This window comes from Melospiza melodia, chromosome 22 (genome assembly GCF_035770615.1).
Source record: "Melospiza melodia melodia isolate bMelMel2 chromosome 22, bMelMel2.pri, whole genome shotgun sequence".
NCBI lineage: Eukaryota > Metazoa > Chordata > Aves > Passeriformes > Passerellidae > Melospiza > Melospiza melodia.
In genome coordinates this window covers 11,125,154-11,140,201 of record NC_086215.1, presented here as the reverse complement: position 1 = coordinate 11,140,201, position 15,048 = coordinate 11,125,154, and the positions used below count along the sequence as shown (strand labels likewise).

The 15,048-nt window shown below is 49.1% G+C and overlaps 1 protein-coding gene across 2 annotated transcripts in view; it reads left to right on the top strand.

Moving 5' to 3' along the window:
• Nucleotides 1-12,199: 12,199 nt before the first annotated feature.
• The window catches only part of GPSM1 (G protein signaling modulator 1), a 65,387-nt gene continuing 62,538 nt past the window's right edge, over nucleotides 12,200-15,048 (top strand). For both annotated transcript variants that reach the window (XM_063174984.1, XM_063174982.1), the window contains exon 1: nucleotides 12,200-12,274. In XM_063174984.1, coding sequence (XP_063031054.1) covers nucleotides 12,216-12,274 — 59 coding nt within the window. In that variant the 5' untranslated portion in view covers nucleotides 12,200-12,215. The remainder of the gene's footprint in view (nucleotides 12,275-15,048) is intronic.

Below are 15,048 nucleotides of genomic sequence, written 5' to 3'. Positions count from 1 at the left end.
AGCTGAGGCAAAGAGCAGCAAATCCATTAGGATTTGTATTTTAGATCTGCAGGAGCAACATGAGCCAGGCATGCACAGTTCTGTCCTGCTGACTCCACAGCTCCTCTCTCGTGGAAACAAGGAAGGAAGAGGCCCTGGGTTTTAACTTCTAAAGCATTTTAGAGGCACTAGCCCCCAAAACACTGAATTTCCCCAACTGAGATATTCCAAATGCCACCTACTGATTTTAGCAAATCAGACAATGGGCTAAGGCCCATTCAGAGCAGGTTTTACAAAGGAATTTTAGGGGTTTTTTTCTGGCAAGGATATTGCAGAGTTTCTCATCTAAGAACCTGCTGAGGGAGGTGCTGCTGACCCCCCACATGGGGTTATCCCATCAGGAGCACATGCTCTGGGTTTGAGTCTTCTTTCTCCCACCCAGCACTTCCCCCTTGCACACAGATGCTGAATGGGGCAAGAAGTGCCCAGCTCTGCCACGCTGTGGCACTCAGAGCTCCAGTGTGGATTTCTGGTGGTTTTGCAAGGCAAAGGCAAGTGGGTTTGGTATCTGCTCAACCCTGTACGAGGTTGTTTGGACTCTGAAGGTTTGTTTGATACAGACTCACCTCCCAGAGGCTTCAGTTTCTGCTGCTCTGCACTGTCACTGTTTAGGAAATATTTCACCCAGTAACCGACAAGGTCTAGCAAAATTCAGGAAGTGCAGATGTATGTGAACCAAAACCAGAAATTCCTCCCCAGTCTCAGTGTCTTGAAATTTTTGCACTCTCCAGGCATGCTCCAAGAATCTTACAAACAGCCCACAGCTCTGGCAGCCACACTCCTTTATTCTCCTGCTGGTTTGCTCCTCATGCCTGGCTTTGTGGGAGTATTGTGAGTTCCACTTTTGGGAAACACGTCTAGCTAAAGGAAAGAAAATGGTATTTCTTTGTTGATTTTTTACAGTGCCTGACTAAGCAATTTTCATGGTAAACCATCTTCACAGCAATTGTCAGTTAGCAAACAATCGAAGCCCAAATGTGGACTGGATGTGACATGAATTTTGGAGTGAGCACATGGAGGGAAGAGGCAGCTGATAAAAACACCAAGTGCACTGCTCTGAAGTCTGACAGTCCTGCACCCCCTGGAATCTGTAACAAAACACTCCCTGAAGTTAAAAAGGACAAGGATAAAGACACTTTATAAATTGGGATTTGATTTGAGCCCTCAAGGAGCTTAGGGGACCCTAAGCTTTGAAGTCATTCTTAGCAGTACTTATCATCTCTCAAATCAGCTGCATTATGAGACTGCAACAAATGGGCTGCCCCATTAATGGTGCCATGTCACACTGCTGAGATAAGACACAAATTTCTTCCTCCACAGGTAATGTTGTGAGATATCAGTGCTCATGTAAAACACCCAGAGACAGGGGAGGAGTCTGATTTTTTGCTGGTACCACTGATAACATTTCCTCTTTTTGTATTTTCAGTCCTAGCAGACAAAATTCCTAATTCCCTCCCACGTTGCTGGGAAGCAGCAGATCCTTTTCCCATGGGCTGTGCCATCCCCTCAGTGGCTGAGCTGCACTGAGTGCTGAGAACAGCTTGGATGCAGGTGGGAGGCTGCCACGAGGCTGCCCAAGCTCAGGGAAGGATTTGCTGCAACACAGACACGCTGCCTTGGCTTGGCTGGCAGCCAGAAACACAAGGGAATATCAAGCTCGTATTTTCCTACTGATGTCCTAAAATAACAGGAGTAATGTGTGTCAGGATAGAACTAGACCTTCAGAATATCTGGATTTTATGCTGCCTGCCAAGTGGTGTCTGGCAAAGGGCAAGTGTTCTCTTGATGTGCTAAAATACAGATCCATCATCCAGTTATTGGGGGAAAGTGTGTTAAGATAGCAAATAGCTATCCATGGCCCATTTGGGTTTTTTTCCTATCAATAGGAGACTGTGTGAATGGAATCTGAAGTGAGGAGGGGGGGCTGCCTGCACGGTGCAGTGGAATGTGAGAGAGCACAGCATTGCCATGGAAACCTGCTGTAGTAAACGGGGCTCTCCAGCTGCAGGAGAGGATTTATAGTGCCAGGCCGGGAGTGGGCAACTTAAATCACCAATCTACAGGTAAAATGGCACATTTCCTTCCACCTTGTCTCCCTGCACTGCCAAGTGAGAAAGGAAGGGGAGGGGGGTGGTGAGAATTACAGTACAGAGTGATGAGGTGTCTTAAAGCCTGACCTAAAACACTCAGGAGATGCTGCAGAGATTCCTGTGGATCTTGGTGGGGGCAGGAGCAGCTCTGTGTTCCCTGTGCCCCAAACCAGGGCAGCAGGCACAATCCCTGTGTCCAACAGCCCCACAGGGATGAGAAGCAGAGTCCATTCCCTGCTTGTATAACCCCCAGGTTGGAGACCCCACAGCTCAGGGATGCTCCCAATTTGTTCTTTTGGTTTGGAGCTGGGGAAGACTCCATCTGGTAAAGCTCCCAATCCAGCCTGTTACACCTAAAAGTGAGACAAAATGTGCTGTGAGCCTCAAGCCCTGCTCTCTAAGGGATCAGATAAATGGGAATGATTTACTGTGATCAGATGCCCCAATTTCTTGGCACTCAAGCACAGTGATCTATGCAGTGCTGTGAGACAGTAACAACATTATTTTTGCAGGGCTGCCTTCATTACCATGTACTGCCAGGTCCTGAGTCCATAATTCCCTGGACCAGGCACCACACACCTGTGTGCTCCCATTCCCAGCTAAGGGCAGTGGTTAAATCTGACTTATGCGGAACCACCATGGGGCCAGGGTGGGCTTTAGCTCCTCTAAGTTTAACCAGTTTGCCTTTTCATCCTATCCTGTAAACCTCTAAGTCTCCTGATTTACCATGGCTTAGTGAGGTTACTGCACACCTGGCTATATTTGTGTCACTAAATATAAGAAGGAAAATTCCTTTTGAGCTGGAAATTCAGACTCCTTGGTGGCAAAGTCTCAAAGCTCTGCGCACTCTGTGAGGGTGTTTTATTGTGCTCCACTGCTTTTTCTTCACATGTTACTTTGTTCTGCTTCAACCTTTCAACAAGGCATCAAACAGCTCCCAAGAATGGCAAGATTTAGCCAGTTCCTTCAACAGGAATGATGTGTTCAAAATCCAAACAGTCCAATCAGAATCTGGGAATTGGGTCCTCCTGTAACCTCTGCTGCTGCCTGTTTTGAGCCCTGCCCACACAGCAGATGCTGCCAGCCAGAGTTCCCCTTCCCTGCTGCATTTATTCCTCTCTGGAGTGCTCTCCTTGGGCCTTCAGCCTTCAAAATCCCTCCTTCCACCTTTCAGCTCTTTCTATCTCCTCAGCAATTTGCAGGCCATCAGTCTCAGCCCTGGCATCAGAGCTGCTCTGCCCAGTCCCAGCTGGGACAGGAGCACAGCTAGCAGAGGTTATGAGAGCAGAGGAGCTTTACAAACCCCCCTTGCTAAGAACAGCCCCTGGGGTTGCTGACCCTCTGCTCATAAATCCACCTGATTCCCATGGGTTGTATTTGTTTCACCACTAAATGCCAATCCAAAGCAGTGTCAGTGGAGAAGCAGCAGGTTAAGCTAACACAACAGGCCCTCTCCTGCCTTGTTATGCTCTGTCAAGTCAGGTTGCCCTCAGATTTGCTGGGGTTTCATTCCTGCTGTCCCCTGGGATGCCAGGCAGCACAGTCATTGAACCCAAGATCATTTCTGACTGACTGGAATTTGTTTGTCCGGCCTAATTTTTATTTTTTTTTTCCTCTCTGTCTCTTTAGATAATCATGCAAACCAACAAAAACATTACCTTAATATTGACAAAATGAATCTATATGGAGATAAGTGCAAAGGAAAACAGATACCAGTGCCTGCTCATCTCCAATGGAAAATAAGCCCTGCTTATGTTGAAGGCTCAATTCCCTGCTGATGCAAAGTGCTGCAGCAACCAGAGCTCTCCCACTTTATGTAAGCAGGGAAGCTGACCCTGAGGAGTTTCTGTTTGCTTGCAGCAAAGGGTGGGTGTGGAGAAACAGCAGATCCTGGGCACCTGGAAATGATGGTTATTTAGAGACAAGGAGTGCAGCACTGTGCAAGAATCTGGTAAGAAAATGTGAGCTTGATGAATTTTTCTGCTAGGAAGACATTGAGTTTGTAGAGACCAAGACGAGGAGAGGGAAATGTCCTGTCCTGTCACAGCCTGGACTGGAAGGGTTCCCAAATGCTCCTTTTTGGTTCCTATGCCAACATCACTGAGTGAAAGTCACCAGCAGCAGCCAGGAGGGACAGACAGACAGACACTGCTCCGAGGGGCTGCTGTGTGGTATTTGCTGGGTCCCTGGATGAAATGATGAATCTGAGTCCATGTTCTTAGAAGGATAATTTATTATTTTAAGATATCATATCATATCACAGAATACTATACTAAAACTACTAAAGAATAGAAAAAGGATACAGACAGAAGGCTACAAAAAATAATAATGAAAACTTGTGACGCCTTCCAGAGTCCTGACACAGCTGATGGTGATTGGTCATTAAGTTAAAACAATTCACATGAAACCATCAATCAAAACAAGCACCTGTTGGATAAACAATCGCCAAACCACATTCCAAAGCAGCAAAACACAGCAGAAGCAAAAAGATAATATTGTTTTCATTTTTCTCTGAGGCTTCTCAGCTTCCCAAGAGAAAAAATCCTGGCGAAGGAATTTTTCAGAAAATCTGACTGTGCTGCTTTTGCATTTCCAAGGAAAAGGGGATGGAGATGGACAGACAAATGCTGCTTTGCCAGCCCAAACCTCTCCCTCAGAAGCAGGGCTGTTCTTCCCTGCAAAGGGCACCAATGTTTGATCAGTGGGCACTTGGAGCAAACGCTGCCATCCATCCCCGGGGCCGTGCGGGCTGTTAATCACCCGCGGGATCGATGCACCACAAACAGGCCAGGGAAAATCTCAAATATCCGTGGAGAACCTGATCAATGGGTAAAACGAGAGGAGTGTTTTCACAGCTAACAGGGCAGATTGTCTAATTAAAGATCTGGGTTAACACAAACACTGGGCGAACGCTGCAGCAGCCCCAGAATTTGTGTTTGAATGCAGCATTTTTGGGCATGGTTCTTCTAGACCCCACCTAATGCAGGCTGCACTCTGAACCTTGAACCTTGTTCTTAATTTGTTGTTTCAACTAAAGGAATAGCTGAAAAGATAATTGTGCCACTGTTTAATTACGTACATTAAAAATCACCTCTTATTTCCAGGTTGAGTTTGCCTCACTATAAGTTCTGGGTGTGCCACTTTCTCCTGGACCAAAACACTTTTTATTCCCAGAAAATTTCTTGTTGATAAAGTTAACTCTCACCTAAGTTTAAGTCAGACTTTAAATGCCACTTAAGCAAACAGAACCAATTCGCCTGCAAATGCTGCATCACTCCTGAAGGTGATATTCACAGTTTTTGCTGCAATGGTGCTTTGATAAAATGTTGGATTGATAAAAGTGTTGGATAACACTGTAGCAAGAGTAAATCCTTTTGGACACACTAGAAATTCCTTCATCAGATAATTACTTTTTGATGCATGTTACTAATTTTTCCATCCATTTAAAATAAGCTACATTGATTTTTTTTTCTTTTTTTGAGTACTATTTTTAACAGAATGTCATGCAAGATCAAGTCAATTGCTTTGCAGAAGTCTAAATATATTATGTCAGCAGAATTATCTTTATTAACTGAAATGATATGAAAGATTGCTTCTTTGATGAACGGTTTTCTGGAGCAAGGGATTGACATTCCTCAGCCTTTTCACTGCCTCCCATATTAGCATTGCACCAGTATTGGATTAATGAGGTACTTGGGTAATCCCACCTACTTTTATTGTAAGATATTTAATAAAATCCCAGAATCACAGATGGGTTTGGGTTGGAAGGGGCCTTAAAGCTCATCCAGAGACACCTTCCACTATCCCAGGGTGCTCCAAGCCCTGTCCAGCCTGGCCTTGGACACTTCCAGGAATGGGGCAGTCACAGCTTGTCTGAGCACCCTATGCCAGGACCTCCTCACTCTCACTTGGAAGGATTTTTTTGGGCCTTTGAAACTTTCCTTCTCTTCTATTATTTGCTCAAAAATCAGAATTAATGGTGCTTGCCAGTTACCAGTCCTAAAATGAGAATTATTACTTTTATAACTGATAAATATAAATGAGAATTATTACTTTTATAACTGATAAATACAAATGAGAATCATTACTTTTATGCTGCTTAATGTTGCTAAAATATTATCCTAATATTTGACTAGAATGCTAAGAACAGCCTTACCTTCAAATGCAGGAAATGTAGAAAAATGTGGATAAGCTGAGCAGAGCTGAGCTGTACATGGTGGTATTTTTGCAGTGCCTTTCACTGCTGATTAGAAACTCGGTGGGTTCAGACCTGAGCAAACCTGTGGTTTGATGCAGTTTTGGTGATAACCAGAATGTGCTTCCTGCCACCGTGGGCTGGTTTGGGGACTGGAGGGGCTCTGCTGCAGGGGCCTTGGTGACCTTGTGGTTGTGACAGAGTCACTTCAGCAGCAGCTTCTGCTCCGCCTGCCTCTGCTCCACTGAATTGTCGGGAGCCACACAGGAACCGGTCCCACCCCGAGTGTTTGGAAAGCACTTGCAGAAGCTTGACTAAATAACGCAATTACACTGCAAATATTGACAGTCTGTTTAAAAACAAATCCAAACATGCTTGTAATTAACGTCAGTATCAACAGTTACAACTTAAAAGGAAATAAAGCCCCCTTCAAAGGTGGAAATGTTTATTTCCCCCTCTGGGCTTTCAATTCTTAGCACAATATTGCTCTTCATTTCAGTCAGTGCCAACAGGAGGTTTTCCCAGACTTCCAGCAGAAGAAATTGGGGTTTTGTCTGTTGACTCTTGGAAATTGAAGTTGGTTAAACAAATCCACGGCCAACATTGTAAATAGAAACTGATCGTGACTGAGCTCTGGCATATTTGTCTGAGCAATAGAGCTTTGATAAGGTGCCTCCAAGAAGAGCTCCCTGGTACTGCCATCAAGGCTTGCAAGGTCAGAAAAATCCAGAATATTTCTGGTGAGCCCCACGAGAGCCTCCCACCACCCCGCTGGGTTCTTGGTTGAAGCTCTCTTGGAACAGACACCACCAGGCTGTTGAATTCTGCTGCAGGAACAGAAGAGCTGCTCCCAGGCAGTGAGAAGGGGTGGGGATTCACCAAGGGATGAGAAAGAAGCAGAAATGTTCCTCGAGCATGTCCAGCTTGCTGCAGTCATCACTGGGTGCCAGGGTGAGCTGCCCCAGTGCCCCCTAGGAAACTGCACCAGAGAGGAGATGCCAGAGGGGCGCAGAGGCAAACTGCCCAACATCAGCTCCTGTGCTTGAACCTCGTTCAAAAGCCTTTCCAGGCACTCTGCAGAGTCTTTCTGCTCCGAGGCAAAGAGCAGGATTTCAGTGGTGGATCCAAGGGATACATGGCATTAACACAAAGGCATCAGGACAGTCCCTTCTGGCCCTGCCTCAAACATCCCCATCTCCCCAGCAGGCCAGTGCCAGCCCACAGGGCTCCATCTCATCAAACTCTCCTCAAGGCTGGGAGCAAGGGCATTTTGAGGGTCTCTTGCTATTTATTTAATGAAGCATTTGCAGCCCGGCTTGAAGGCTGGAGGAAGCGGATGAGCTCTGTTGCTTTGTTTGTCGCCTCTGAGGCCCAGAGGAGCATTAATGAAAAGGAAATTCAGGGACATCAGAGACACAGGATGTATAAATACCCACAAAGCAAAGGCCAGATCCTCAGGTGCACCCAAACACGAGGGGATGGGACTGGTGAGAATCACTGAGCTCCTGATGTGTGTTTGCAATGCTGGACCAGCAGAGAGAGGTGGGGAAGGAAAGGTGAGAGCCCACAGGCTGTGTCCCTGCCCAGATTCTGGGAAGGGCTTGGATCCAGCTCACCCACCCCAAACTGGGCACCCGAGCTCTCCTGAGCCCCTCTGTGCTCAGCACTTGGGGCTGGCTCAGGAGTGCCTGCACACAGCTAAATTATTCAGAGTAGCTCGTTACTCAGAGCTTTTCCTGAATGTCTGTGCTCCAAGAGGTTTTTAAAAGAGACAATCACAGTCAGCAAAACAACTCTTCACTCTCAGATGATCCTCTTTATTTCAGGTATGAATAATATTCCTGGCTGTGAGTCTCTATTACAGGTTATCTGCAGATTGTAATAACCTTTTGTGCTTCTACTTTGGAGATAAAATAATGGTTCCTCACTGAGTCCTTCCCTCTGATCAGAGGAGTTTTGTTGCCTTAGGATCAGACTCAGTGCAAGGAAGGATTGTAAAAGCCCTTGAAAACTGTAATTTCTTTCCAGCTCCTGAAAAAGCAGCTGTGTGGCACAGCAGTTTTATTTAGACCTGTTCAATCTTTCAGCAGCATGGAGGCTTCTGGTCCCCAAGCACAGACATTGAACCTTGTTCTTAATTTGTTGTTTTAACTAAAGGAGTAGCTAAGCACTCCTGCTGAAACCCATCCCTCCTGCTCCCTCCCCACTCTGGGCTGTTCTGGGGAGGATGTTGTTGCAACTCCCGTAATTATGCTTTATGAAAAGCCCAAAGCCAAGGCAAATGTTCCTGTGTGTGGCCCCGATTTGCACACCAGCCCTCAGACCCTCCAGGGGCATTTTTATTATTCCTTTTTTCTTTCACAAAGCCAACTCCTCTCTCACCCGTTTTCACGCTGCTGTCAGGCTGATTCAGGCTCCTGCGCTCACAGCTCAGTGACACATTAGAGATCTCCAGCCATTGCTCTTTCCCCAGGAGGGATGGCGAGAAGTTATTTTGTTATCTCCACTTTACAAACTGGCATGAGGCAGCACCAACAGTGATGTTCCACAGGAAAGCAGCCCTGGCCAAGGCTGCACATCATCCCCTCCCCTCCAGCTGTGTGTGCTGGGGAAGAGCTGGATCCAGCTGAAAAATACCCACTGTGAGCTCTCATCTCCTGCACACAAAGGGAGCTGCATCCACTGGGATAGATTGTTTTTAAAAAAGGTGCAAACTTCCTCCGAGATAAGTTTATCCCCATGTAAATTCACAGTTGTGAAACTGATATAAGCCAAGACAAAGTTTCTTCAGTTTTGCTGTGTGGTTCTTTTGTAGGCTGGTTCAAACCCAGAACTTCTTGCAGGCTGTGTTTAGAGGGATTTAGAAAATTGAATGCAGGACAATAGGAAGGTGCTTTTGGAACCTGCCAGCTTGGAAAAAAAAGACAAAGTCTGGTGATTAATTACAGCTGTTGCCAGAAAGAGAAGACAATTACAGTGCCAGCTCTGTAGTGATTTCAGCTGGGGTCTGTCAGCCTTGGAGCCTGAATTGCAGAGCTCTTTTTGCACACAAACCCCAGCAGAGGCCCCCAGCAATCCATTCCATGAGCTGCAGGAGAGCTGCCATGCTAATTAAGATAAATCTTTGTGTTTTGGAGGGAGTGCCTGGCTCTGGTGTGTCTGGATGATGAAGACATGGAGGCAGTGGAGGGATGTTCCTGTGTCCTGGCAATCCTTAACTGATGGGCAAAATTTACTGCTGTCTTCTGTCTCTCTGTCTTCCCTTGAGCTTTCTGTGCCTTCCTGCTCTCAAGGCTGTCTCTTCCAAGTGGAAGGAAATATGGCAATACTTGGAGCTCTTTCATCTTGTGTTGTGATAGCTTTGGGTATCAATTTATAAAAGAAATGTTAAAAATTGCCCAAGAAGCCTTAAGGATCCTGCAATCCTATTGCTTAGAGCTGGGATTCTGCCTGTTGGTAAGTGAAGGCGTAGAGACACTCAGGAACTGGGAGGAACAAGATTTGGAGCTTTGAGATTGAAGAAACTAAAGATGTTGGAGGTGCAGGGGTGTGTAAGGTCAAAGGAAAGTGAATTGCCTTTGCTGGACTCTGGCCCAGCTGTGTTGTACCCTGCCCTGTTCTTCAGGATCCACTCCTCCTTTTTTCCATTCTGCATCAGCCCTTTTAACAGCTAAAGATTCCAGCTCCATTCTTGATCTTATCTGCACCGAACAAATCAATTCTCATGCCTTTCTCTGGTAGGTCACACTTGTCACATTCATCTGGAGCCTCTCTGATTGCTCTGGGTCCTTCCCAGCACATGTGCACACAGCTCACCAGAGGAATTAGTGGCATTTCTGAAGTTCTGGGGTTTCTTTCTCTGTGTACTCTGATCATTTTCCTCTTCCATTGCAGCTGAGCAATGGATCTGAGCTGTGGCTGAGGTCCAAGTGCTTGCAGGGAGCTTCTTGGCATGAACATGTAGGGTTAACCAAACCCAACCCACAGCAAAGTAATTGAATTATTTCATCTAATGAATTCAAATCTATTGTGACCTATTTGCCACTTGTAGGAGAAGAAAGAGAAGCTGAGTTTGTCAGATGATAAATGATCCATTGCAAATTCATGAGTTTGAAGGCCAGAGGGGACCATTACACTCATCTCAGCCTGACCTCCTGCACACCCCAGGCCTGGAATGTGCCCCAGCCATTCCTGTGTCATTACTGTGGGGGTGACCCTGCTTGCCCAGAGCTCTGTGGAACACCAGAGAACTGGCTGGAGCCCAGAATGGAAGCTGGCCTCCTCCCTCCTTTCCCCTGCTCTCCTTTCCAGCATTGTTTCTCCAAAGGGCAATTCCTCTGTCTTCCCACACTCGCTGAATGCCAGCCCAGCTTGGCATCCTCAGTGCCTGGGGCTGAGCAAGGGCAGCAGCAGCACCACAGGCTGGGTTTCATCCTTTGCACTCATGTCCTTGCCTGGAAGAGGGAGAGGCAAGGGCAAACACCCCTTCTGAAATGCCAAAATCTCCTAGGCTGAGCAGTCCCTTGTTTCCATGGATTGTGAAAAGCTGCTTTGCACCAGGATGTTTGCTGCTGTCAGTGAAACCACAAACCTGGGTAGAAACTGGCTGGTGTGAGGCACATTGTCCCAGCCTGCTCCTTCCAGTGGGGGTTCTGGGGCCGGTTACTCAGGGGGTTCCTTTTTTGGCATAATGAGGCACCCAGAACAGCATCTCCATGGGTGAGGGGACAGCTCTCAGCACAATGCTTTCAGCTTTCTCTACAGAATTGAGACTATTCCTAAGCTGAGACACAGACACAGGTTTGTTTTATGGGGTTTCAAATTTAAATGCCCAATCAATTAGCTCTTGGGAAAGAGGCTTTTGTGGTTTGCTAGTGGGGCGCTATTGATGATGTTCTTTCCTGAGCAGGATCTGGGTTTACTCCTGAGAGGGGTTTTGAGCAGGTCCCCAGGGTGAAAGAAGCAGTAAACAGACATGGCTCTGGATTCCCACCACAGAGAGTTCAGTGTGGGCAGAGCAAGCTGCTGGAATCCAGGGAAAGTCACAGTTTATAGCTGTCTCTATTTAGGGGTGGGTCTGTGAGGACAATGATGTTTAATTTGCTGTTGCTGGGTAAGTGGCTCTGACTTTCAGCCAGGTTTCTGCTGAATCACCAACTCCCTAACTTTTCCAGGAGCATCTCAAGCCTTGGAGAACACAATGAGCTGGATGCAGTGTTTGAAGATGACCTGCATCCTTCTCCAGGTGTCTGGGTGAAATAAATATTTAAGGCCCCAAGTTCCAACAGAACATAGTTAACTGAAAGAAACTGCTGTGGGCTGGAGGGGAAATCCCTTTTCCTGGGGAATTCCTCACTCCCAAAGAGAGCAGCCAGACTTTGCTGTGTGGCTGTAGCACAGCCCGGCCAGGTCCTGCCTGGTCCCAGCTGCTCATCCTGCCTGCCTGCCTCCAGGTGCAGACACTTTCGAAGACAAAAGGGCGGTGGCCGAGCCAAACCCGAGACTCATTAGGGCTTTGCAGAGCTCCAGCTGGGCAGGAACCAGCGGTGCTGCTCCCGGTGATAACGCGCAGGTGAGGTGCCCGGGGCCGCTCCCAGGTGAACGCTGAGGCACTGCCGGGGGTGTCCCCATCGGGGTGTCCCCATCGGGGTGTCCCCAGGGGGTGTCCCGGGGGCACAGGGGGGCTCAGCCAGCCCGGGGGATGCTGTGCCCGGGGCTGCGCTCCCCGTCCCGCGGCGGGACCCGGCGTGCCGGGCGGCGGCAGAGGGAGGGAGGCAGGCCGGGTGACATCAGCCGGAGGAGGGGCCTGCCCGCGAGTTTCTTTGCTCGGTGCATCACTTCCCGGCGCTGCCATACTCCGCTGCCCGCTCCCCGCCGCGGGGCCGGCGCCCATGGCGAGCCCGCCCGGCGGGGACAGCCCCGGCTCCGCCGCACGGCGCTTCCACTGCAGGTGAGCGGGGCCGGGACAGCCTGAGCGGGGACAGCCCGCTCCCCTTGGGGACACACAGCTCCGTGGGGACAGCCCAGCCCCGAGCCGCGAGCCCGCCCAGCCCCGGGGACAGCCCGCTCCTTGGGGACAGCCTGGCACCGCAGCCGTGCCCACCCCGAGCCCTGAGGACAGCCCGCTCCTTGGGGACAGCCTGGCACCGCAGCCGTGCCCACCCCGAGCCCCGGGGACAGCCTGGCACCACAGCCGTGCCCACCCCGAGCCCCGGGGACAGCCCGCTCCTTGGGGACAGCCTGGCACCGCAGCCGTGCCCACCCCGAGCCCCGGGGACAGCCCGCTCCTTGGGGACAGCCTGGCACCACAGCCGTGCCCACCCCGAGCCCCGGGGACACACAGCTCCTTGGGGACACACAGCTCCTTGGGGACAGCCCAGCCCCGGAGCGCGGCGGAGGGACGGGAGGAAGAGGAGGAGGAGGAGGGAGCAGCGGAGCCCGGAGCTGTTGCACGGGCGGGGATGGAGCCGGGAAGGACGCGGCGCTCCCTCCCTCCCTCCCTCGGTGGGGCAGCCCCGGGGGATCCGTGGCACTGCCCTGCCGAGGGGGAGAGCGGCTCCTCGGCTGGGCAGGGAGATGCTCGGAGCTCCCCGGTGCTGGGCATTGGCATGGGAGGCTCCCGATGGCACTGCAGAGACTTGGAGTCTCAGCTTTACAACTGGGCGCTACAGAAATTTACACAGGGCTGGGGAAGGAAAATAGCTCCAGGCTGTTTGGCGTTCGTGGCAAGGCTTATTCTCTTCATTGAGATCAAAACTGGAAAACGCTAAACGCAAAGAAGACTAAATGAGTGACTTTGAGGCCTTACAGCGTTGTTCACGCTGTTCACCATGGTATTTTATTTCTCCTCTAGCAGTCTGAAGTGGAGGTGATGCAGTGCCTGGACTAGAGGGCTAAAAAAGCCCAAAAATGCTTCTAGTGTATGGGATACAGCAGCTTTTCACCAATTCTCTTTGCAGGCTCTGCAGTAATTAGCACAGCAGCTAGTGGGTTGTGTGCTTTAATGAGTGTTGGTTCATTAAGGTGGGCAGCAGGTGTTTCTTGGTTATGTTGTGTTGTAGAGCAACTCCAGGGAAAAGGAGGCAGCAGAGTTAATATCATTGCTGTGCCTGCTCTGGGTGAGCTAGAGCTGGGGAGAAACCTGCTGGATTTTAACCAGACTTGGGCTTCTTTCTTTCTTTCTCTTTGTTTTTCATGGAAACTTTTCGGGGAGTGGATTTTGGTCACTTTGGCAAAGGGAATTTTAGTGGGAGACTGCTTATCACAAATGTGTGCCAGCACACAGGCTCTGCTCCCAGCTGCTGGGGAAGAGAAATGGGAAGCGTTTTCCTGTGGCTTATCTGGGTGGCTCTGGCAGGGCATGTGGTTTTACAAGTCTCTGCTGTGCCTTTTAGGCCTTGAAAGCAAGCAATGGTGGAGCCTCTGTTCCTACTGCTCTGCAAAATAAGTGGTAACTTAGTTTCTTCCTTAATTTCACTTTTCTTGCGGGGCAGAAACTTGAGGGTGAATTTAGTGGCTCTGTCTGGTGTGATGGGTGGAACTTCAGGTGACTGGGACTAAAAATCCAGTAATTTGTACTATAATCTTAATCATAGTATGTGGGGTTTTCTTTTTTCTGGGAGCATTGAGGTGTAAGAACTGCAGAAGGTACCTGTGCAGGCAGGAGAGATGGGGATGGCATTTTCCTTCTAGGAAACAGGGTGAGGTGGGGTGAAACATGCCAAAAATGAAAGTGTTTATTCATTTTATGACATCCTTTAGTGGTTCCCTAAATTCAACCCCTCCTAAACAAAGCCATGTTCTCTGTTGTGCCGACAGCAAATAATCCAAGTGCTGACTGGGCCAGACATCTCTCTTTCCAGAGACTGCAGTCAAAACTTTTGCTACAGCAGTCACACACCACAACCCGGAGTGTTTCTGCCCCTCTGTCTGCATTTGCTCGCCTTTCTGATGCCTTTTGTTACACAGAGCTGTGGAGTTTCAGGCAGGACTTGTTGGAAGTCCAGGGCTATGGAAGCTGTGACTCTGCAGGGCTTGGTGGATCTGTGGGGTCACTGCTGGGGCTCGTTGGCATTGTCCAGTTCTGTGATTGTGCTCCTCAAATTTGAGCTGCCCAAGTTCTGTGTGAGCCTGGGTTGGTGCTTTACCTACCATGGGGGTTTGGGCTGGGATTAATTGAAGTGCAGTAATTCAGCTGTGTGTAACCTCTGAGGACTGGTTGGGCAGAATAGGGTTTGTAGGAGCTGTGAATACCTGCTGGCAGCAGGTGTTCTGCTCTTCTCCTTCAACCTGCCCTCTGTGCTGGCTGGCTGATTTGGAAGGTGTAGGAAGCACCAAATCCATCCAATGGTTCCTCTGGACTGTGGACAGTGACAAGCCCATGCTGGGGACGTGTCCACCATTGCCCAGAGAGCTCCCCTGGATTTTTAAAAGGCCACTCTGGAGATTCTGGGTGTGGGAGGGAGACATGGACATGTCCTGGGGAAACCCTCCCTGTCCTGCACTGACATCATGGAGATGTTACTGATCCCACACAGAAGGAACATTGATAGAGCTGCAGTCAGTCCAGAAATGCATTAATCTGCCCTGAGAACTCAGATACAAGCACACTTCCCCCTTCCCTTGCTCTCTGCTCTCCTGCAGTCTCTGTTTTCCAAAGCACTCCTGGCTTTTGTGATGTTTACAAACTTTCCTTGATTGTGTCACAAACAGTCCCCATCTCAC